The sequence below is a fragment of the Fulvia fulva genome, chromosome 10 (genome assembly GCF_020509005.1).
Source record: "Fulvia fulva chromosome 10, complete sequence".
Classification (NCBI taxonomy): domain Eukaryota; kingdom Fungi; phylum Ascomycota; class Dothideomycetes; order Mycosphaerellales; family Mycosphaerellaceae; genus Fulvia; species Fulvia fulva.
This window is the reverse complement of record NC_063021.1, coordinates 3,765,425-3,789,607: the sequence shown is the minus strand read 5'-3', so window position 1 is coordinate 3,789,607 and position 24,183 is coordinate 3,765,425. Positions and strand designations below refer to the sequence as shown.

Genomic DNA, 24,183 nt, shown 5'->3' with positions numbered 1-24,183 from the left:
TTTAATAAATCGTATTTAGTGTAACATATCGATTGGCTCCTACTTTACGATTATATACGTCTTTGTACCGTTATAGGTGTTTTGTTTCAACTAGCACCTAAAAGAAGAGCCTGAAAAATTAGATCCTTAGTTATTCGCGACCTAAATATATCTATAATATAGCTATACGTTACTATACAAAATTGTAACGACATAAGGCAATGTAGCGTAAGTAGACGCTATTAGTAACTTTATAGAAGTATAAGGGCGCGCGTACTATAGGGTCCGAGAGAGATAGTTGTTGTTCTACTAAGCTACAAAAGAGGAGCGCGAGGCGCGGCAAAGTTATAAAGTAAAGCTAAGCCGCGCTAACCCGATATAGAAAGTCCGCGGTTTAGCCGGGCCGACGTAGCTATAGTAAGGGCTCGCGGGCTACCTGTAATAACATAACGGCCCGGCATCGTTTCAGTTATATATTAATAGTATATTATAGGAACACCTTGACGACTTTGTATCGGCATACCTAGATAATATACTAATTTTTAGCGACATACTCGAAGAGCATATCGAGTACGTAACGAAGGTTTTGATAAATTTACGCGATACCGGGTTGACCGTAGATATTAATAAATGCGAATTCTATTAGTAGAGAGTCAAATACCTAGGCCTAATCATTACGCTAGAAGGCATTGAAATAGACCCCGATAAGCTAGAATGTATCTAAAGCTAGGAGGCTCTAACTAACCTAAAGGATATATAAGCGTTCCTAGGCTTCGCTAACTTCTATAGACGGTTTATCGAAGCGTTCTCGCGACTTATATCGCCGCTAACCAACTTGACTAAGTCCGATAGCCCTAGTAACTATAAGAACAGAAGAATCGATTAGACACTAGGGTGCTAGAAGGCGTTTGACGTATTAAAGGCAGCATTTAGTAAAGCGGGCATATTAGTACATTACGTACCGGGGAGGTAGACAGTCGTTAAGACGGACTCCTCGGATTTCGTTAATACCGGCGTCCTCTCCTAATATAACGAAGAAGGCGTCCTGTACCTAGTAGCGTTTTACTCTAAGAAGTTAAGTCTATAAGAGTATAACTATAAGATCTAGGATAAGGAGCTATTAGCTATTATTAAGGCGTTTAAAGAGTAGAGGCCTAAATTGACCTACGAAGTAGATAATAACACTATCGAACCGGTCAAAGTGTTTATAGATCATAAGAACCTAGAGTACTTTATAACGACGAAGTAGCTTAATTGACGTTAGGCGAGGTAGGCTAAGTTCCTCTCTTAGTTCAACTTCCGTATCGTCTATAGGCCCGGTATTTAAGGCATAAAGCTAGACAATCTAACGAGACGTAGCTAGGACCTTCCGTAGGGGGTAGACGATCCGCGTAATTAGCATTAGCACTAGACGTTACTACCGCCTAAGCGATTCCTTAAGATCGACTCTATATGCGTAACCGTAGAAGATGTTACTAAAGAGACGGAAACTCCGCTAAACCTAGAAGCAACAGAATTTATACTAGCCGAAGCCGCTATACCGGTAGAAGCTACTACCGTATCGAAGCCTACAATAGAGGCTAATTACGAGGCTAAACTCGAGTATCGAATAGTAATAGCGTACGCCGTAGACTAGGAGCTTAAGGTAGCAATTAAGATGCTATAGAAAGGTGACGTAATCCCGCTACTTCTTTAAAAGGCGAAGGTACACCTAGTATACTACGAGGTAGAAGGAGATATACTCTACGTCCGTAATTAGTACGGCGACTAGAGCTTATAGGTACCGGATGACTAGAAGCTACGGACTCGAATAGTAAAGATGAGCCACGACGTACTAGTAGTAGGCTATCCTAGTAGAGCCCGTATATATAAGCTCGTAGTACGTGAATTTTACTAGCCTAGCTTAGTAAGATTAGTACGTAGATATACCGTAAATTGCCGAGTATACCGTACGACAAAATCTCTATATACCTAGCCACCTAGATTATTATATCTACTTTCTATACTAGAACGACCTTAGCGCTATATATTAGTCGACTTTATAGTAGACTTACTAGATAGCGAACTCGACGGCATGACTTATAATAACATTATGACCGTTACGGACCGCCTAACGAAAGAAGTAGAACTTATTCCTATTAGAGCTATAACGGCGAAGAATATAGCGCGCCTATTCTTAAAGCACGTATTTAGTCGACGTAGGCTCCCGGACACGATCACCTCTAATAGAGGGAAACAGTTCATCGCAACTTTCTAGAAGTAGCTATATAAGATACTACGGATTTAACGTAAGCTAAGTTTATTATATCACCCCGAGACAGACGGTTAGTCTAAGCGTACTAATCAGAATATAGAACAGTACTTACGCGCCTACGTTAATAAGGTATAGAGCGACTAGACTAAATAGCTATGCCTAGCTTAGTTTGCTATTAATAACTACGTATTAGAGACTACCGGTGTCTTACCTTTCTACGTAAACCTTAGATATTGTTAAACAGGTACGAGTTGCGCAGCAGTGGAAGACGGCGGATCACACCAAAGACGAAGAAGGACCCAATGGGATAGCGTGTATCTACATACAGTATCGCCGGTGTTGGTGTAGGTAGATGCTAGGTGTCCGGATGTTGGCCAGCCTATAGGCTGGCAAACCCTAGTCACGTGATCTAATCACATGACACACCCACACCTACATGCTTGTCCTGCGGCCTGTATGTTCTCAACACTCCCACTCAGGCCACATGGTCTCCTACAATCCCTTTACGCAAGCTGGAGCTGCCTTACAAAGTTTTGGAACTGCTGGCCATTGAGGGGCTTTGTTAACCCATCAGCAGCCATGTCCTTTGTATGGCAGTAGTCCACTGCAATCTTCTTCTGCCACCAGAGATGTCTGACATAGTTATATGCAACATCAATATGCTTTGACCTTTCATGCACATGGGCATCTTTGACAAGTGTCAAAGCGGCTTGGTTGTCACCCATGAGCTTGACTGGCCTTAGCTCGTCAACAGTGCCCTTGCTTGCCCTTACACTCGGCTGGAAAGAGCTCTTTCCCACCAGTTCTGGGCACCCCATTTCCCTGAGGACAGCAGCAAGAAATTGTGACTGCTTTGCGGCTGCGTTCATAGCCATGAACTCAGCTTCCATTGTTGATGTTGCAACAGACTTCTGCTTCCTACTCATCCAGGACACAGGTGATCCACAAAGGAACCACACGTATCCCAGAATTGAGACTCTATCCACTTTGTCCATAGCGTAGTCAGAGTCCGAGTATCCCTGGAGATTGCCCCCTCCCTTTCTATACATAAGACCTAGGTCTGGGTACGACCGCAGGTATCGGGAGAGCTTCTTCAAAGCCTTCATATGCTGCTGCGAGGGATCAGCAACAAATGAGCTAATTCTTCCAAGGGGGAATGCTAAGTCTGGCCTTGTCATTGTCATTGGCCACATCCAGGTACCATTGTGGCTCTGGTAATCCTGTTTGTTGCACCTCTCATCCATAGGTGCCGTAGGCACTAAATGCTCGTAGCTCTCCATAGGTGAGTGGGTTGGCGTAGCCTTCTCTCTAGCCATGTTCATCTTGGCTAAGTTAGCGTGGACATAGTGTCCTTGATCAAGCTTCAAAGTGCCTTGGGACCTGTCTCTTGTAATCCTCATTCCAAGGATCTTCGTAGGTTCACCAAGATCTTTAATCTTAAACACTTTTCCAAGCTCAGCCTTAAACCACTGAACATCTGACAGCTTCGGAGCTGCAATGGGTATGTCATCCACATGGGTAAGGACCATAAGGTCTCTATCCGTATGGATAAGTAGGCATGGATCTACCTGGGACTGGGTAAATCCAATCTTCTCTAGCTTCGCAACACAGAGCTTGTTCCGGTCTCTAGCTGCTTGCTTAAGCCCATAAAGGCTTCGTAGGACCTTGAACACCATGTTTGGAGGTGCTTCAACTCCTGGGGGTGGGATCATATAGATGTCTTCAAGAAGGCTGCTTTGGGTAAAAGCATTATTCACATCCACTAGGTGCATCTCGAGATCTCTCTCACATACTACTGCCATGAATACTCGGAGAGTATCATGTCTAACAGTAGGTGCAAAGGTCTCTTCGAAGTCAACCCCATATTTCTGTGAAAACCCTCTTGCAACTAGTCTTGCCTTGAACTTCTCAATGGCTCCACTAATCATTCTTTTCACATCAAAGACCCACCTAGAAGTAATTAGATTCGCACCCTTTGGCGGTACAACTGCTTCCCAGGTGTTGTTGCTTGCTAAGGCAATAAGTTCGTTCTCGATTGCCTCTCTCCACATATGTCCCCATTCGGGGTCTCCTACGGCTGCCTTATAGGACTTTGGGATTGGCACTTCCTGCTGATAGGCTATGGCCTGCCCAACAGCAGCAAATGCATGTTCTTCCACGTCGTTCAGAATCTCCTCTACCCAGCTCATTGTAGGGTCTAGATGGAACATCTGGGCGATAAGAGCCTTATGGTGTTTAGCCTCATGCTCTTCAGAGTTATCATCTCCGTCCCCCCTTGACCTCTTGTTGCCTGCAACCTGAGGTGGCGCTAGGTGTTCGGATGGGTCGAACTGAACGACATCTTCTTTTTCTTTCATTGGAGTACCCTGATCTCCAAACTTCTGGTATTCCCCAATGTCCTTTGGGGGAGGGGGAAGTTGCACAAACAGCGGTTGCTGTGGTGTTGATGACTTGGGTAGGTTCTGTACAGATCCACCGTTATCGGCCTTCGACAGTGTTGAAACCGCCTCAATATTTTCTCCTAGCCTTCGTAACGGTGTCTCTGATAATCCCCTATCGGAAAATTTCGCCCCAAAGGGCTTCCTCCCAACAGGATTGCGCTGTGGCGCTCGACTCGGCTGGTTAGTGAAGGTGATACCAAGATCCATATCTCCCCCCTTCTCATTCTCAAACCAGTCGACGTGACTATGCGCTTTTATTGCTTTCATGTCGGGATCCCAGAACAGCCATTGTTTTGTGGTGTTTTCTGAGTAGCCCACAAACACGGCTTCTTTTCCTCGGTTCATCAACTTGTCTCTCCTCAAGCCTTGAGGTTGGGCTCTTGGGTCTACATAGACCACAGCTTTGCATCCCCAGACGCGGAAATGGTCGACTGACGGTACTTGGCCAGTAAAGGCTTCTTCTGGTGAAAGAGCAATACCATCAATGATCGGACCATTAGGCAGTCTGTTTCTGATCACAGTCTGTGCTTGCAAAGCTTCTGGCCAGAACTCAACTGGCATGCCAGAGTCTTCAAGCATAGCCCGGACTGTGTTCTCAGAGGCTTGAATTGACCTTTCCACAGGTCCATTTTGAAGAGAGTTGTAGGCATCAGTTGTGTCCATCTGAGTGCCAAACTCCTTCTCCCACTCTTTTAGCAAGGCGAGAATTTCCTTTGCACCATCACTGCGGATCGCAGACAGAAAGCACCTTGACTGCCGTTCTGCCTGGACCTTCCAATCCCGTAGGGCTGCAGGAGCGTCGCTCCTGGCCTTCAAAGGGATTACCCACTTCTTCCTAGAGAAGTTGTCTACAATCTCAAGCCAATATTTGTATCCTAGCCTAGAGACTGCGCCCTGAAAAGGCCCACAGATGTCAATGGAGATGAGGGCCAGCCTCTCTCCTTTCCTCTCTGTGGCAGGTCCTTTGAACTTCCTCATGTTTGCAAGGGAGCAGACCTTGCAATTCTGGTGTTCAGAAGGAACAGGAATGGGATCTTTCTTGTCAGTGACTCTATGCAGGTTTCTTAGCAGTCCCTTGCCAAGGTGTGCACATCTTCTATGCCATAGCTCCCACTGATCTTCGGACTCAGTGTTAGCCATAGCGGTACCGTCACGTTCTTGAGAGAGTATGCCAGCATGCTGTGGCTCAAGAATTTCCGAGATCGAGTGGATAAAAGGTACTCCTCCTCGAAGTTTGGTCTGGACAACGGGTTTACCAGACAAGGATTTTAGGGTGAAACTGGGTGGTTGGACAGCAAACTGTTGGCTGAACTGATTCCACGAAACAAGACTAACTCCAAGGCCAGGAACAAACAGGACATTTTCTAAGACAATTTGCTTTCCAGAAGGACCACCCATTACTGCACTTCCCATATGTGTAGCTTGTAGATAGCCACCCCCAACCTTGATCCACTTCCTCTTTTGAAGAGGCTTCAGTGTCCTGAATAGTGAATCTTGGTCAGTCATATGTGATGATGCACAAGAGTCAAGCAACCACTCGGACGAGGGGTACTTGCCTTTGGCTTCCACAGTGGAATGGGCAACCTCATCAACATCATCATCTTCTGATGGTATCTCAGGGTCTGATGCGTCTTCCTGGGTCGCATGGGCCCTTGCAGGCTTACTAGAGGAGGCCTTTGGCTTGCGGCTCTCCTTCATCTGCTTTGCAAGGTCCGTCATCACCTTGAGGACATCACGAAGGTTTGGTGATGATGACCTCCTACGAGGTGGTGACGGTTGTCTCTTAGCAGGGTAGGTAACCCTAGCTAGTTTGTCCTTGTTCCTAACAGCCTGCTGAGCTGCAGAAAGGTGTGGGCACTTGCTCATAAAATGGTCACCACCGCAGAGATGGCACGTGAGCTTGCCCTGGAAACCCTTCTTAGCGAACATGGCTGTCCCTTGATGAATCATTGATTCTTGCTTCTCCCTAAGAATTGCAAGAATGTCTTGTGGTGAGAGATTCACCTGGGCATCAATTGCATCGCGAATTGAGCCAAATGAGTCTGGCAGAGCTGCTAAGAGTTGCTGGATCTTTCTGTCCTCAGTCTTGATGTCTTGGAACTGAGGCGAGATTGAAACAGCCCTCCTTGCAATTGAGCTAAGCTCCTGCCAGGCGTCATCTATAGACTGGTCTTTTGTCATCACGAAATTGGTGTATTGCTGAAGCAAACTTCTTCCAGTAGCGAGAAGTCTTCTCTTATATTTAGCTTCAGCCCATTCCCACAACTCCTTCGCATGCCGGATCCCGTATGTCATCTCTTGGTCATCTGTCGACAGACAGATGTACATCTCATACAGGGCCGTTGCATTGTGCCGTCTGTACGATGCCTTCCTTATCGCTTGATCCAAAGGAAGGGATGACTCCGATGATGCAGAGGGTGTCGCTATAGATGGGGTTGCAGCGGGAATGTCCGTGATGATGTCTTCGAGGACCCAGTCAACCTGCTTTGATACCAGGTGTATTCTCATCAGCTTGAACCATGTTTCGTGGTTCTCTCTTGTCAGAAGAGGTGCTGCTCTCTTTCTTATGAACCCAGTCTCGTTCTCCATTTTTTGTAAGTTGAGGGACAGGTTGGCTGCCCTCAGGTAAAAGGATGTATTCGGTCGTACGCGATCGGATCGAAATGGGATAAACCGAACGCGAGGTTGATAGCGGAGAGGATGGCTATCCGCCGGGAAGAGGAGGAAAGTCGGTCGGTAAGGATCGTGTTGGTGCTGAGACACTGTAGCGTAACTCTCTCAGCAGAGGGGGTTTCTGAGACACTGCGGCTCTCTCAGATGGAACAGTTAGTCGATGCGAACGCGATGTCCGGAGAGCGACTCTTCTCAGTAAGCTCGCCCACTTGTCTGAGGTATTGGCACAGGCTCCCTGACTCGGAGTCTGACAGTGCCTCACTAGGCTCTTTCACGTCTTATATGCACCTACAGCGCGGCTGTAGCTTCCTGTGCAATGCGGGTGCGGCCTCTAGTCTGCCTTCCTTTTGTTCTGAAGAGGAATAACTCCAATACGACTTTGTCGAGGGTGAAACACCGAGTTGCTAACCCGGGCTCATAACCTGTTAAACAGGTACGAGTTGCGCAGCAGTGGAAGACGGCGGATCACACAAAAGACGAAGAAGGACCCAATGGGATAGCGTGTATCTACATACAGTATCGCCGGTGTTGGTGTAGGTAGATGCTAGGTGTCCGGATGTTGGCCAGCCTATAGGCTGGCAAACCCTAGTCACGTGATCTAATCACATGACACACCCACACCTACATGCTTGTCCTGCGGCCTGTATGTTCTCAACAATATCTATAGTACGGCTATAGCTTCCTATACAATGCGGGTGCGGCCTCTAGTCTGCCTTCCTTTTGTTCTAAAGAGAAATAACTTTAATACGACTTTGTCGAGGATGAAACACCGAGTTACTAACTCGGGCTTATAACCTATTAAATAGGTACGAGTTACGTAGTAGTAGAAGACGGCGGATTATGCGAAAGACGAAGAAGGATCTAATAGGATAGCGTGTATCTATATATAGTATCGCCGGTGTTAGTATAGGTAGATACTAGGTGTCCAGATGTTTGCTAGCCTATAGGCTAGCAAACCCTAGTCACGTGATCTAGTCACATGACACACCTATACCTATATACTTGTCCTACGGCCTGTATGTTCTTAACAATAGCTATAACCGCTCTATAGCTACATCTTCCTTCTAATACCGTTTTAGCTCGGAGGCTTTACGTCGCTACGGGCTATATCTCTCTTACGACATTACTCGTAAGGTATAGTAGACAGATATTTATAAATATAAACCTCTTTAGGTAGGGCCAACATTTTGCTAAGGTTAAAGATGTTCGTAAGTACGGTGACTACTTAATTCTAGGTATCTAGCTTCCGCGGAAATAGAACTAGTACCCTAGACAATAAGTTAATCTATCGATTCTCACTTTTCGTTTCCTCTTAATAATATAGCGGCACCTATTTCCTATAGTCTTGTAGGGGCCGTCTAAGCCTAACTTTATTTACCTTATAATACGAGCTCGTAGCGGCTAGACGAGCAGTATTATACGCTATTCTAGCCTTCTATAGGACAGTACTATATAGCTTAATAGCCCGTTTAGGCTACTACTACGCCTTAAGGAGTACGGTATAGTGCTACTCTTTACTTCAGGAGACGGCGTCTTTACGTACTTGCCTCTACTAAAAAGCCTAATAGATTCTTATAAACGCTCGATAGTAAGAACTAGGAGTATCAAGCTGATTTAGCTAACGATATAGTTTAACGAGCAGCTATAAGAGTAGGTCTAAAGTGTGCTTAACGATTCTAAGCTACCGATTAGCGTAAGTCAACGTCTAAGAAGCGCGACATAAGCTAACTACGATAGTAGCTCCTCGACATATCTATCTATAAGCTAGGCGAATATATAAAAACCTATCGTAGACCGGAAGTAGATAAGTTCGGAAAACGAGTAAGAGTTATTTATAACATTCTAGACGTAGCGGCGTACCTATAATCGGGTTTGAGGCATATAGCTATAGAATATACTATTGTCGGTAAGTATCGTCTAAAGTATAGCGATAACTACGGACTAATAAGACAGTCTCTAGATCCTCCTAGCTCCGTTATAATGTACGAAGTACAATCCTCGCGATAAATAGATTCAAAGTACGGTTATTCGAGCTAGATTATCAGCTAGACGATAAGGCTATATACTATACTAGGGTCGCTTTATAACGCTCTAGTATAGGAAGGCAATATAAGGAATAACGTTACTCGGAGAGAACTAAGACTTCTATAAGGCGGAACCGAGGACTATTCTAATTAGTTAGATTTATTAGCTAGCGTCGTGTCTTAAGTTATCTAAGCATATAGTCGGTTCTCTAGAAAGGCTACACGAGATTATTTCATAGCTATATATTATACTATTATCTATAGTGTCAACTTTAGTCAAATCTATAGTAGTAGACAATACGGACTAACTTAGTGATAATGTAAAGCAGCTAAGTTATTAGATGAACGTAGAGTTCTAAGAGGCTATTACTCGTTATAGGATATCTAAGTATAAATCATAGTGTCCTAAGAGTCGTAGCCTATGTTTATATAACCTTTAGTTTATACTTCACTTTAATCTAATGTTTGACGCCCTACTCTATATTAGAGGTATCTATTATAGCTTATCGAGGCGCACTCGGAGCTTATTAATATTTAGAGGAGGAAAACTTATAGCCTACGTTCGTGAATATTAAGTAAATAGCTATACGTAGTAAAGAATACTTATAATTTGCTCTCGTGTTGGTAGCTATATAGCATTCTCGTACGATATATATACAAAGTATTACCCGTGATAAAGTACTACAACAGATATCTATACTCTAGTCTCCCGAGCAAGTATGTCTACCTTCCTCTAGATCGTCTACCGACGTTTCCTAAAAACGTCTCTTTTTAAGCTACTTACTAGACGGTTAGCTATAGATTGTTGTCTATCTGCTTACGATCTATTCCCTTACGCCTCGGTAACGGGTCGTCCTTTTATACATCCGTAAAGCTCTTATAACCTAACGTTTTAGGTTTGTAGGAAGGGGGTTAGATACGGGCTTCGAGCCCCCCCTCCCCCCCTTATACGGTTAAGAAACTACGTAGGTCCTTTAAAATGCGTATATATACAATCGACCGACTAAAGTCTAAGAATTAGGTATCCCGCTAGTTTCGTATTGTTTCTCTTCGAAGGTTAACGGGAAGCTTAGAGCGTACGTAGGCTAACGGGTAGACGGGCCGGGCCGCTATTATAACCTAGTATTAGACAAACCCCGACCGCGAAGGACATAACGACCTACACAAGTTTTCTCTTTATAGCCCTTTGTAGATAAGGAGATACTTAAAGTCTCGATCCTATTATATAAAGTCGGTAGTTACGATGTTACCTTATAAAGCGACGAGTTATATTCTAACGTTCCGTAATATAAATAGTATACCCGACCCTCGAACAATAGTACGATTATATACGGACATTAGTCGACGACGAGAATCACCTATACGTAGTGTCGGCTACGAACCTCTCGTCTAGCTACGAGAGAGCTAAGTATTCTTACGCTAGAGCGTCGTAGGCGCGACGGGCGCGTAACGTAGGTAAAGCCGCGGCAAATAGAGGACTACTAGTAAAACGGGTATAAAAACTATCCGACGAGCGTGTACTCGTGTCGGGAGCGAGTCCCTCTTCTTTCTACGTGTAAGAAGGGCGCGGAACCGTGGCCTATACGCTCGATAGAATACCTCTAGTATAAGTATAGAATTTTCACCTCCGGAGACCGTAAACCGAGCGGGCTAAGCGACGAACATTAGACGAGCGGACTATAGAACAACAACTAAGCGGACTATACGACGGCGTCGAGCGGACTACGAAACAATCTAGTGTTTGCTAGCGGGCAATACGGTAGGTAGGTAGACATACGACGAAGCCTATAAGGGCCTATTAAACACCCGGTATAGGAACGAGGGTTTTGCCTAAGGTACTACCTGTCCCGCTACATAACGTACCTAGTCTGACATAGTAGATTACGACGAGGAAAAGACGATAGCCTAAGTAAGGAAAAGACGGCTATTAGGACGGGGAAAAGACGTATAATACAAGTAGATTAGTTCTATAATTAGGGAGGATCGAGGGTAGGGTAATAAGGAACTTTATATTAGTTAGTAGGTAGAGACGTAAGGAGTACGCTACCCGGCGTGGTGTATGCCCCGAGCAAACCTACGAGGTATAGACGGCCGCTTTCTAGAGATAGGCTACGGTAACGCGAAGGGCGTCAAAACCTAGGGCGTAGTATACACTAGTAGCGACGGCTGACACTATCTATATAGCCCGAGAGGACGGATACGCATGTCGGTCAATAGAGAGCACTAAAGGGCTTAGGCCTATAGAGGTGGATATTGGCTTAAGGAGTAAATAGGGAGGGAGGGCGTAGAGGGAAGCTTTTGCTCCGGGCTAACCTCTCGAAACGAGGCTACATAGTAGTGCTAGATAAGTAGGAAAGCGCGGTTAAGACTTGTTACCTTATCTCGTAGCTAGCTTACTAAATACGATTCCTTCCTTATACGGTAGGAACCGAGCGGCGTCCTTACTATCCCTTGACATCGTAGGGGCCTTCAATAACGTCTTACACTAAAGGCTAATACATATCCTATAGCAGAAAGGCATCCCCTAGTAGGTAACGACGTTCGTCTACTCCTTTCTCTAGGAACGGACGATATACCTAGTCCTAGGAAGGTACACGTCCGACCCGGTAAAGGCAGAGACTAGAATACCTTAGGGATCTACTCTCTCCCCTATCCTGTTTCTGATATTTATGTTGGATCTAATCCCCCTACTCACCTCTCCGTAAACCTTAGTATCGGGGTTTATAGACAATATAAACATCCTAGCCTAGTCAGACTCGACAGAAGAGAACTGTCGCCTCCTTAAAGATAGGCACAAGAAATGCGAGGAGTAGGCAAAGAAGCATAGTGCCCGGTTCGCCCCTAAAAAGTACCAACTTATATACTTTAGTAAAGCGAGAACACACTATAATATAAAGGCGGCGGTAAGAATCTAAGGCTACGAGACTAAGCTATTAGCGGAGCTACGAGTACTAGGGATCTGGCTCGACCCGAAGCTAAGCTAGAATATATAGATTAAGAAAGCCTAGAGTCGAGCGCAAGTCAATAAAGCCTCGATAAAGAGGCTTACGGCATCTATATAGGGAGCAACATTCAATAAGGCAAGAGTAATGTATAAGGCGATTGTTAGACTAGCTATATTATACGGGGCATAGATTTAGGGAATAGGAGGCGTAGGCAAGCCGATCCCGAAACGGATAGAGCAACCCCTAAATAGGATATAGGTAGGTAACCTACGTAGGGTACTAGGCGTATATAAGACAACGTTAACAAGTACGGTAGAAATAGAGATAGGAATACTACTAATCGGCCAGTACATCCGGGGAATAAGAATTCAATACGCGGTAAAGACGACAGGTTACCTAGCATAAACTACGATCTAGGAGGCAAAGAATAAGATAGAAAGCCGCTACCGGAGAGGGGCAGGACATAGGACAAGCCAAAAAGAGGATGACCTTACTACCTTTACGGCCGTATAGATAAGCACCGAATGGCTAGTACGAAAGGAGGAGGAGCGTAGGACTCGCTAGGCCGGCGGGAGCAAGGCTAAGACCTAAAGCCTAGCGGAATAGATAGCGAACTACCTATAGGAGCAGGACTAGAAAAGGAAGTCCCCTAAGACAACAGGCCCGATAGCGCTCCGAGCCTTCTAGAGACACAATTACTAGCTATATAGGGACCTAACAAGGGCCGAAGCAAGTATAGCGATCCAAATTAGGTCCGAACACATTAGATTAAGGGCCTACCTATTCAGGAGACGCGCACTAGACATCTATAGCCTAGCCTACTAGTGTGGCTACCTATCGTAAAACCTAGAATATATACTACTATAATGCCCGTAGTAGGCGAGAGGTAGGGGAAATTGGAGGCACTAAGCGGGAAGGAGAGACTACAAGTCAATTATTAGGGATAAAGGTAACATTCGCCGAATCTCTTAGTAGATACTATAGTAGGGATACCTCTAGTAGTTTAGCCTCGCGAGCGAGACGGAGGAGTGGATAGACAAGAGGCGGAAGCGAGGGGGGTTGTAGATAGGATAGTCATTAGGGCAGGCCTATGACACTAGCGTACCCCTAATAAGGGAAATTTAAGACGATAACTAGGAGGAAAAGACAGGCGGGAAGGAGGAGGGGTTTTCACTAACACGGCTTCCCCTCTATATATACAAAAACAAGATAGTATAGCTATATAGGCCAAAGGGCACTACAACAGCTTAATAAAATATCTATCTATCTATATACGGACATTGCCCTTATAAAACTAGGCACATCTATAATTCGTAAGAGTACTCGAAGCGTAAGTCGTCGAGTAGTAGAAGGCAAAGTTAGAGCCCGGCTAGACTATTTGCCGATTAGCGATATAGAAGACACCCTTAATACGATTTACCCTTCCGGTAACAATGTCTCACTACTAGCTCGTCTACGAACTCCTAGAATTAACTAAGTAGATACGGTAAAGGACGTTCTCGAGTATCTAGCTAATTAAGCTAAGGATCACGCACTATCTATAGCTCTTATATAGCGTTACGCGAGGGCGTACGAGTTATAGAAGAGTTGCTTAGATCCCGACTATCGTATAGAAGATACGTTCTTAGACAGCTTAAGAGGACGGTAGACGGTTAGGATATATATATAATTTAGAACGTTAACTGACGCTACTCGAAGGGGAAAGCTTAACATCATCGGCCGGAACTAGGGAATAGAGTGGTATAAGAAGGCCTAGTAGCACGGAGTATTCTCTCTAGACTAGGTAGATCTAGCGGGTCTGTCTAAGCGTCTATTAGGACATCTTACTGAAGTTAGCAAGACTACGAACCTAAAACAGGCGCTGGACGCGTTGTAGCGTGCTATCTATAATCGTATACAGGTTAGAAGTCGGACGTTAATAGGCTTAAAGGTAGCTACGACAGCGTATCTAATGATTTACGACTTCGAGACCGTAAGTAGAGAGCTACACGAAGAGCAAGGTCTATCCGGCGACGACCTTTAAAGCTATAAGAGGCAAAAGATAGATTATACTAAAGAGGTATTAGAGCTAAAGAGCTCGACCGGTTCCTCTAGCCTTTCGCCGCTTAGTACGCCCTCGTAAGCTGCTACTACGACTAGCAAATACGTAGTAGCCTGTTCGAGACAAGGTTCGGGTCTCTACTACTAGTCGGTAAAAACGACCCCTCGTAAGACAAGGAAGACGCCGAGGAGTGTTATATATGCTATATCGGACAATACATTACGGGCAGCTAAGCGCTATACAGAAACTTAGCAGCATATCGACGATCTTATGCCCTACCGAGAAAAAGGACACGATGTAGATAACGAGTAGCTACGTCGACTGATCGAGCGTAGATAGCCAATACATAGTGTAGTAGCATAGAAAAAGGGCATACTTTCGCTCCAAGCGGTACACCTATATAAAAGTGCCTTTTTAACGTAGGAAAGCGACTAGGCCATTAGTCGTTATCAGTAGGGTGCCGGTGCTCGCAACTCGCAGTTCATCGAGGATGAAGTTTCTGTTTCAAATAGCGGAATGCCAACCCCTAGGACGTCAGAAGTGCCGCATTTAGCAGCATCGTCACTAGACGCATTTCTAGAATCTGTCGTAGACGGACGCGCCTTCGAGTCGACCCTGTTCTCTAGCACGTAGGGGGACGGTACGCCCCGACTAGTCGAGGGGCCGGTGTGTAAGCTCTGTAACGGATCTTATAGAATCTGCACGCTCCTAGCTTATACGGGAGAGGAAGCGAGTAAAGAGCTGCTATAATAGGCTCATTACGCACAGAAGCTAGAAGCTATAGCACCCGATAGCATATTGCGAAAATGGATAACACGTATTCAGTTTGCTAGTCGAGACACGGACAGATCTAGCCGCCAAGGTGACCTGTACGAACTATCTACTAAGAAGTTTGCGGAGGAGGTGACCACGATGCTATCTTTTGCAAAACCAACCCTCTATCGAGAGCATTTCGACGATGCTAACGAGTGGTCTGCTTCGAGATATGCCGGCATTCTCTCTTCGGTGTTTAATAGCTTAGACGTGGACGTTCGCTACTACGGCGAATTGTAACTACGGTCGGTTCAAGTGTCGGTAATCGCCGCACTTTACGATGTGTAAAGGTGGGACAGCATGCGACAGAAGCCAGTCAATCTGCTTAATTTGCCAGACCTTACTGGCGCTAGTGTGCCAAGTTTCTTGAGGATGGACAGGTTCCGTCTCCTAGACTTCGTTGTTGAGAGGTGTAAGGCCCGGGCTCTTAAGCATACGAACGCGCCGGGTGTCCTTGCAAAGCAGATTGCTATGACGCCCTTCGATGTATCCAGCTCGCGAAGATTCAATCTACTTGCCTGGCCTGGGGCATTTTCCGGTGCATACGTGGATAGTGGTGGCTCCACCTAGGTGCGAAACCTCTTTGGCTACAAGCTCTGGATGTTTGTGCCTCGTTCCGCTATGTCTGCTAAAGACTGGGCCGACTTTGCGGAAGGGGGGAGCGATTGGGATCTAGGTGACAAGGCACGGGCGGTCCTGCTTGGTCCTGGCGATGTTCTGGTCATGGGACCCGGAACAGTCCATGCTGTTCTTACCATGGGCGACTCGGGCCCATGTCTGATGACTGGGGGCTCTTTCTGGGATGGCAATGACCTTTTGCATCTCTTGGAGACGCTGTGCTGGATCGGAGTCAACCAAGGTGCTACGAATGAGGCGTTGGCATATCAGCTGGCCCCGGTGGTATCTGCATTGGAAGAAGTGGTGCTTGGCAATCGCGGTCATTATCTCCCGAAGGAAAGCGACGGCCAGCGGTTTGGAGAGCTTGTGAAGACCTTACAAGATTTAGGATGCGCCTGTAAGGACTGTAAGGCCGATTGTTCCTGCCTCCGAGATGGCAGACGTTGCACAGCCTTTTGTGTATCGCATGCGGCTAACATGACTAACCTGCCTCCCTGTATGGAAGAAGCCTGAAGATGGGAGCTTCACCTATTCGACAGCGTTACAGAGGAATGCATGAGTAATTAGAAATGAAATCAATTACGGAGAAGGCGCTGGGAGTAGCTCTAGCTGCGGACTGGCGACAAGCCTTGCCTCAAGATTCACGCCGACCATATGCTTACCATAGTTTCATCAAGAACGACAATCCTGCCATTCGTGGGCAATACTGCTTATACTATACATTATCACCTATACTTCCCGTGAATGAAACGTGCAGGCAGATTATCGGATGCGCAACTTCCCCCGGCCGGTCCTTTTGTAGAGGTAACGTCGTGCTGCTACGTTACGACGGTTACTTAGACCTCGGGCACAGGTACAAGGATATTGAATTTGCGGCCGTGAAGGCACTAGAAGAAGTGGTGAGGCGATCATATAATAGCCAAGGTCTTGAAAGGCTGCATAGTGAGAACGAATCGTTCAGCTTGAAGTCAGAGATTATAAGTATTGTGCCTTGATCGAGCCTGTCACCCGATCCAGTGCTCTCGTATAGGGTCCCAAAATCGCCCTACCGCATGCACGTTGTCGGAGATATCGTGGGCTTGAGAGCAACCCGCATGGACCCGCAGAACAGCTGTATCGAAGTAAAAATGAATAATAATAGATAGATACATTCAATCATAACCCGATAGGGCCCTAAGGGCCATGCGGAAATCAATCGACAGTGGTGGATCCGGTCACTGCGCCGGGATCACTCGCAGAAGTAATTATGTATAGCCGTGGATGGAGGACGGAGGGATACCACGATACGCCCATCCACCGAAGTTTTGATGACGTATCCTTTGTCCTCCTTTTGGAATGCTTGTCCTTGATCCTGTTCGTAATAGTAGCCTTCTACCAAAGCTACAAACATGCGTCCGCGGTCGCGCAAGTCACTTCGCAGCGCTTTCGCGTCCTGATACAAACGTAGAGGGTAAGGCGGCAGGTGTCCAAGTCGCTTCGGCCCCCGGAACCTTTCGATGTCGACGAATGCTACACTTTCTCCAAGCATTGCTCCGTCATGATTGAAACAGCGTCCTTCCACGCGAAAGTACTCTAAGTTGTTCACCCGCGTCTTCGCCTCGCCGTAACTATATCTGAAGTACATGGGTGTTCCGCTGCCCTGGCATAACGTGCAGATCTCTTCATTGGGTTTGAAGAGTGCCCACAGTAGGTCATAAGTGATCTCTCTTCTGTCGATGAGGCCGAATAGTCTGATATAAGTTTGAGCGTGCGTCATTTCGATGTATTCCAGAAGGACACGAAGATGGGAACTTCAGCAGCAAAGGGTATTCTCTCCAGACCAGGTGGTTCGAGCGGGTCTATCTAGGCGTCCATTAGGGCATCTTGCTGAAATCAATACTGCCTCGTCATGAGTGCAGGTAGGATATGCTTGTAGGTATGCCGTACGTTTGATCGAGAATGTAGCGACGATGGCGTTAAGGGTGCGATAAGTACTTCCAAATAATGAGACGCATCGCTGAATGCGGACCGGTCTCTGCCAATATCCACGGCTCCTGGAACTTCAGCCTCTTTTGGCATATCTCTGGATACTGTGAGAGATTAGACCGTCAGATCGTCTCCAGATGCCGACTGTAGCTCTTGAGGATGAATTTCGAGGTCGCTGGAAGCATACGAAGCCCAGCTTTTCGGTAACATATCCATAGCTGTGATACTATAGTCTGTTGTGCCGTGGATGGTGGCGTTTAGTAACGTCAAATCATCATCTCCAAAAACCATACTCTCGCTGTAGCGATACTGTCCTGCAGGGGTTTGCGTAGTTATTTGTGTAGCATTCATTGACAAATCCGGCGTACTCCTCTGTGGATTGTTCCGGCTCACGTTTCGTGAAGGTCTCGTATTGGTGTTTTCTCTGGTCGACGTTGAGGGTCCAGCACGATGTGTTCCAGATCTCGGCAGCGACCGCAGCCCATTGTCGACCGGATGGCGCCTTTTATTGTGCCTTACAACCTTCGACACCGTACTATGAATATGTTAGCACAAACCTAGCTAGCTGACTTACTGGAGACTTGCGTTCCATGGATGCCAAAGTGAACTATTGAAGGATTAGTAAACCTGTGTTCGAGACAACTTGCTAAAATACAATCGACTTGCATCCCACTTGTTTCCTAGTCATCTCTGGATGGCTGTTCACAAAGGTGCATACGGCGTCGCGCTTCTCCTTGGTAAGCGGCGTTGGCTTGGGCTTTCGTGCCGCTAAAGACAGTGAATCCAGCGTAACGTTTGGCCAAACATCCATAGAGGTCCCTAATGGGGTTATTGTCATACTAGGTGCGAGCTCTTGTAACATCGAAGGGTAGCGAGGCAGCTGAGACCAGTGAGAGCCTTGATTGTAACCACAGATGATGCAAGGACAATATTTCCCGGGCATGAACCACATGCAGTTCAGCGGCTGTGAAGGGTGCTCCAGGGAAGCAGGAGGTGCCATAGCCTGGTCACTAGTGTTATATGTCGAGTGACTTAAAGTATTGCGGTGCAAAGGGATCACAATATGCCTCGTATACGATAAGATGAGAACGGCGAAGCTCTTATGGAGGTGGCATTTTCGCTACAACAAAGCATTCCTTCTACATCGCCTAATAAACGGGCATCGTGAGACATGATCCATCCATTGTCTGCCGGACATGCCGTAGAGCTGAACGGACATTCGGAGTTAGCTTGGCCACAGGATGGAGTGTCTCTCGCAGTGCTGGCGGCGCTACTACTGCATCCGTCCACGCTCATGTGATCACTTCTCTAATGTGCACTAATCTGCAGTGTCACATGAGACCACGCGATATGTGTGTTTTCGATCTCGCTGCTATCTGTGTTTGATCGAGCGCTCTGTGAGTACAAGTGCGAACTGAGGAATCCGGACTTGACAACTTCCCTCTTGGCCGCAATGTTTCTCGACTGCCGGACCCGGTGTGCCCATGCTAGGAGGAAGGATGAACCGTGCTACATGTGCTCATAACATGTCAGCATCTTCGTGAACTTCGGACGGAGCACCTCGATAGATTTCGCAGACAGATCAACCTCTGTGTCATTCGTAGGAGGCACCAGCTAGCTAGTAGATCTGTCTGTTTTCTCGGAATGGCACATATCCTTGGGCAGAATGAGATTATGTAAAGACACACAAAGTCAAACACTATGTAGAAGCTGTAGGTACATGGACGGTAATGTACATCGCAACCGAGTGAGCCACTGTTGCTAAAAACTGTCCTACGCCTATGTATTCTACTATGTACCGACCCTGAAATGGTATAGCATCTTTAAAGGGAGCTACATCAACTAGCGAGATATAATGCGACAGTCACGTACCAAACCGCTAAAAAGTCACCTGCCCAATATTAGCGGGCGAGGCTTAAGTCGAGACGAAGCCAACCCCTTACAGTCCTATATGCATCGAAGGCTACAGAAATGACCTGCCCTGTCTACACGCTTGTATAGGGTTTGGCCGATTAATTCACTACTAGGAGTTCTGCACGGACGTAAGAATTGGGCCTGCTATCGCTTTGAAAGGTCAATGTCGTGCTTTAGCTACTAGAACCATGTGAACCTAGAGCTTCTAAAGGGCTGTTAACCGAGGCTGTGTCCACCAGTCATTATCATCTGCCACTTTCGCGAAGATTAAGCGTACTTAGTAATTAGCTAGTAGAAACACACGTAGCCACGCTAAGTGGAATGTCTACGAGCTCTAAATCAACACTCGACGTAGACACAGGCGTCGCAGAGAGCTCATTAACGATCTTTTATAGTATTAAAGGAATGTAGACCCCTGTACTATAGAGGCTCGTACACTCCTAGTACGTTGAATTAGTACCCTTTGTTACAGGCTAAGCCCTATAGCAAGGCTATGCCTTATAACAAGGCTGTGCCTTATATATTAAAAGCCTTATACATCAAAACCAACACTAATAGAGATACCCCTATATCGTGTAGAACATTCGAGCATTAGGCATTAAGGAGAACATTTAAGTATCGGGCATCAAGGAATTAAGATAACGTTATAGAACCTTCTAGGAAGGAACAGTTAGGGTTATATATATTCGCGGACTAGCTATAGCTACTCTTTACTCTTCAGCTTTAGATAGTCTTTCATTAGTCTAGCATAGTTATGAATAACACTTGCTTGAACCCTTATATTATCTAAAGCTCGCTTATATAGACAGTACCCTATACTTTAAACAACGACGACGAAAGATAGTGCCCTATACTTTAAACGACGATAGAAATGTACGACATAGAGTATACACCTCCTCGTCCTATAATAGAAGAAGCCTTATTGGCTTTTGTATAGTAAATAGTATAGGGTAATGCCCTAAACTAACAAACCCTATAAGGGTTATAGGGTATCCTAGAAAGGGGTACCCTAGAAAAGAAAAAAGAGAAACTCTCTTAACTATCCGAATTCGATAGTAATCGAGGGAGATACGATAGATAGGAAATTGAAGCTTACAATAAGCTTAAGATAGACAGAGAAGCTATTGGTTCTAAAATAGACCAATTACGCTATATCTTTACGAGGCTACGTAGTAATACTAAGAATATGTGTCTAGCATTTATCTGCTTAAAAGAGGAAGAACAAGACGGGTCTAGTATATAGCTACTACAATACCTAGCTACTACGTATAGCGACCTAAACCGATAGAAGAAGGCTTTAACTAGCCTATACTTAATTAGACAACGAGAGGACGAACCCTTTACTAGATTCCTACCGAGATTCGAGACAGAACTAGCTAATGCTAGAGCCCTATCCTTTAACGATAGTATTAAGATCTCTCTCCTAGAGAATGCTATTAGTAGGGGAGTTCAAGAGAAGCTTATAAGTATATTCCCTATTCCTATAGAGTACGGCTCGTATACCTCTCTCCTTTAAACAATAGGCTCTAGGATCGATTCCTTTAAGCTAGGAAAAAGCTAAGAACGAAGACGGCTAAACTAACCCTCGAAAGTTAGCAATACTATAGACTAGGAGCCTACTTTGCCTATTTAATCTAACCGTACTACGACTACCTATAGAGAGAAAGAGAATAACGGACGACGAGCTAAGTAGGTAACCCCCGAGACTATCGCCTAGTAGAGAGAAAAGAAGCTCTGTTTCTAGTGTAGGCACTAAGGACACGCCGTAATAGATTATAAGTTCTTACCGGCTATACGCCCTATTACAAACAACTAAGCGACGGTAGCTACTACTAATACTACATTAGCACTACTAGAAGAACTCGAGGATCTAGAAGAGGGAAAAGAATAGCCCTTAAGCGAAGTCGTATACAAGGGCAAAAGCCGAGCTATATATAACGAGTGTTGAGAATATACAGGCCGCAGGACAAGCATGTGGGTGTGGGTGTGTCATGTGACTAGATCACGTGACCAGGGTTTGCCAGCCCATGGGCTAGCAAACATCCGGACACCTAGCATCTACCTATACCTATACTAACACCGGCGATACTGTATGTAGATACACGCTATCCCATTGGGTCCTTCTTCGTCTTTCGTGTGATCCGCCGTCTTCTACTACTACGTAACTCGTACCTGTTTAACAACGAGAATGGAATCAACTTCGAACAAGAATAGAATGTCCCTTATTCTACGCTACCGCGTGTATTAATTACACGCCTATTACTACTCTTGTCGACAATAGCTCTATAGCTTACGCATTAATTAACGAGAGACTAGCTAAGAAGCTAGGTCTTCTCCTCTTAGACGTACCTTCTTAATAAATAAAGGGAGTAGTAGGAAAGCAAAGCCTAATTAGGCACGTTACCTACTTTTTCTTAGACTTGGGTGCCTACAAGTTACCTAGGGCGTTCGCGTATGTTATACTATACTAAAACGAGGACCTAATTCTAGGACAGCTATAGCTAAGATACGAAGGTATAAAAGTCGACGAGAAATTGTTATAGCTTAACCTTCCTAATAGATCTACTATCCTAAGCAACGAGGCTACAGGCAAGAACCTAAAGCTATGTAGCTATCGTTTAAAGAAGGTTATAGCGAGCGCTTACGTAGCGCTAGCTACGCGGGTAAAGAGGGATAAGACTATCTAGGTCTTTTCTACGAAATTAGAAGACATTAAGAGAGCCCTACGACCGAAACCTAAGTTGTCCCTAGACAAAATTACGAGTCGACTACTAGAACACTATAGGAAGTACGTATAAGCCTTTAGTCAAGACGAAGCTAAGAGACTACCAAAGTATAGGCCTAGGTTTGACTATAAAATACCTCTCGAGAAAGACTCTAATAGGAAAGACAAAGAGGCTCTTTAGGGACCTCTCTATAGTATAAGTTACGACGAACTCCTAGTACTCTAAAAGGACCTTACAGACCTATTAGGGAAAGACTTTATATAGGAAAGCAAGTCTCTAGCGGCTACTCCTATCCTATTCGTTAGAAAACCTAGAGGAGGGCTACGCTTTGATATAGACTAGAGGGGACTTAATGCGATTACCTAGAAAGACTAGTACCCTCTACCTCTTATTAGGGAAACGCTAGCAGCTTTAAGCAAAGCGAAATGGCTTACTAAACTCGACGTATCTACTGCCTTTCATAAAATCAGAATGGCTAAGGGAGAAGAGTGGAAGACAGCCTTTCGTACCCGCTACAGCCTATTCGAATAGAAAGTTTACCCTTTTGGACTAACTGGATCCCCTACGACATTTCAATGCTTTATTAACTAGGTATTACAGGATTACCTAGACGATTTTTGCTCTGCTTACGTCGACAATATACTCGTCTTTTCTTCTAGGTCATTACAAGACTATAGAGCTAAGGTGTTGCGAGTCCTAGATAGACTATTACAAAACGACCTAACGCTCAATATTACGAAGTGCGAATTTAAGACGAAGAGAACGAAATACCTTGGATTTATTATCGACATTAGTACTAGAATTCGAATGGACCTAGACAAAATCCGTGCTATTTAGGAGTAGGATAGACCTATAAGCGCTAGGGGTATACGTCCTTTTCTAGGATTTGCAAATTACTACTAGATGTTTATTTCTAACTACATAGACACGATTTTGCCTTTATTACGACTTACGAAGAAGCAGACGGCCTTTCTTTGGACAGAGGATTGCGATAGAGCCTTTAACGCTCTTAAGCGGGAATTTATAAAAGAATCTATCCTTACGACATACGACCTAGAACGCCTAACTAGAGTCGAACCCGACTCTTCTAGATAGGCGGTAGGAGGGGCCCTTACTCAATACGATATAGCTATATGTTAGTAGAGACCTGTAGCCTTCTTTTTAGCTAAGTACTCGCCGGCCGAGTATAATTACGATATATACGACAAGGAGCTTCTCGCAATTATAAAGTGTATTAAAGAATAGAGTAGCAAATTACGCGGCTTAAAAGAACCATTTACTATCCTTATAGATTATAAGAATATCGAGCTATTCCTAAAGAAGCGACTTCTTAACGAGCGACAAATTAGGTAGGCAGAGTTTTTAGCGCCCTTCCGGTTTTACCTATAACATAGACCTAGAAAAGACGCTATAATTCCTAATACGCTATCTCGATAGGAACGGGATCTACCTAAGGATACCGACGACCTAAGGCTTCTAGAACGACAACAAACCCTACTATCCCCCCTCTCTATTAATACTACAACACTAGAATTACCTTCCCCCTTTCAAGATGATACTACGCTATAATAGCTATAGTTAGAAGCTCTGCAGTCCCTGTCTAGGGAGTCCTATTGTGTAGCGTGGCGGATAGTAGAACAACAAGAAAAACAATTCCCTAAGGAGCTAGAGTTACGCCTAACAGTCGGAGACTACAATATCTTTAATAACTATTTACGCTTTCGAGAACGGTACTAGCTACCAAATTACGAACCCTTAATAACGAGGGTTATTTAAACAATACACGATTC

At 45.2% G+C, this 24,183-nt stretch overlaps 2 protein-coding genes across 2 annotated transcripts; both read left to right on the top strand.

The window, feature by feature from the left end:
* Positions 1 to 15,470: 15,470 nt before the first annotated feature.
* Positions 15,471 to 15,740, top strand: CLAFUR5_12428 (uncharacterized protein; the record flags this gene model as incomplete). The annotated part of the gene is made up of 1 exon (XM_047911576.1): positions 15,471 to 15,740. The coding sequence occupies one exon, from the start codon at positions 15,471 to 15,473 to the stop codon at positions 15,738 to 15,740; it is 270 nt and encodes an 89-aa protein (XP_047767431.1).
* A 51-nt stretch (positions 15,741 to 15,791) lies between these two features.
* Positions 15,792 to 16,301, top strand: CLAFUR5_12427 (KK-1 biosynthesis cluster protein TR03; the record flags this gene model as incomplete). The annotated part of the gene is made up of 2 exons (XM_047911575.1): positions 15,792 to 16,185; positions 16,240 to 16,301. 2 exons carry the CDS (start codon positions 15,792 to 15,794, stop codon positions 16,299 to 16,301), a joined length of 456 nt encoding a protein of 151 aa, XP_047767344.1.
* Positions 16,302 to 24,183: the final 7,882 nt, after the last annotated feature.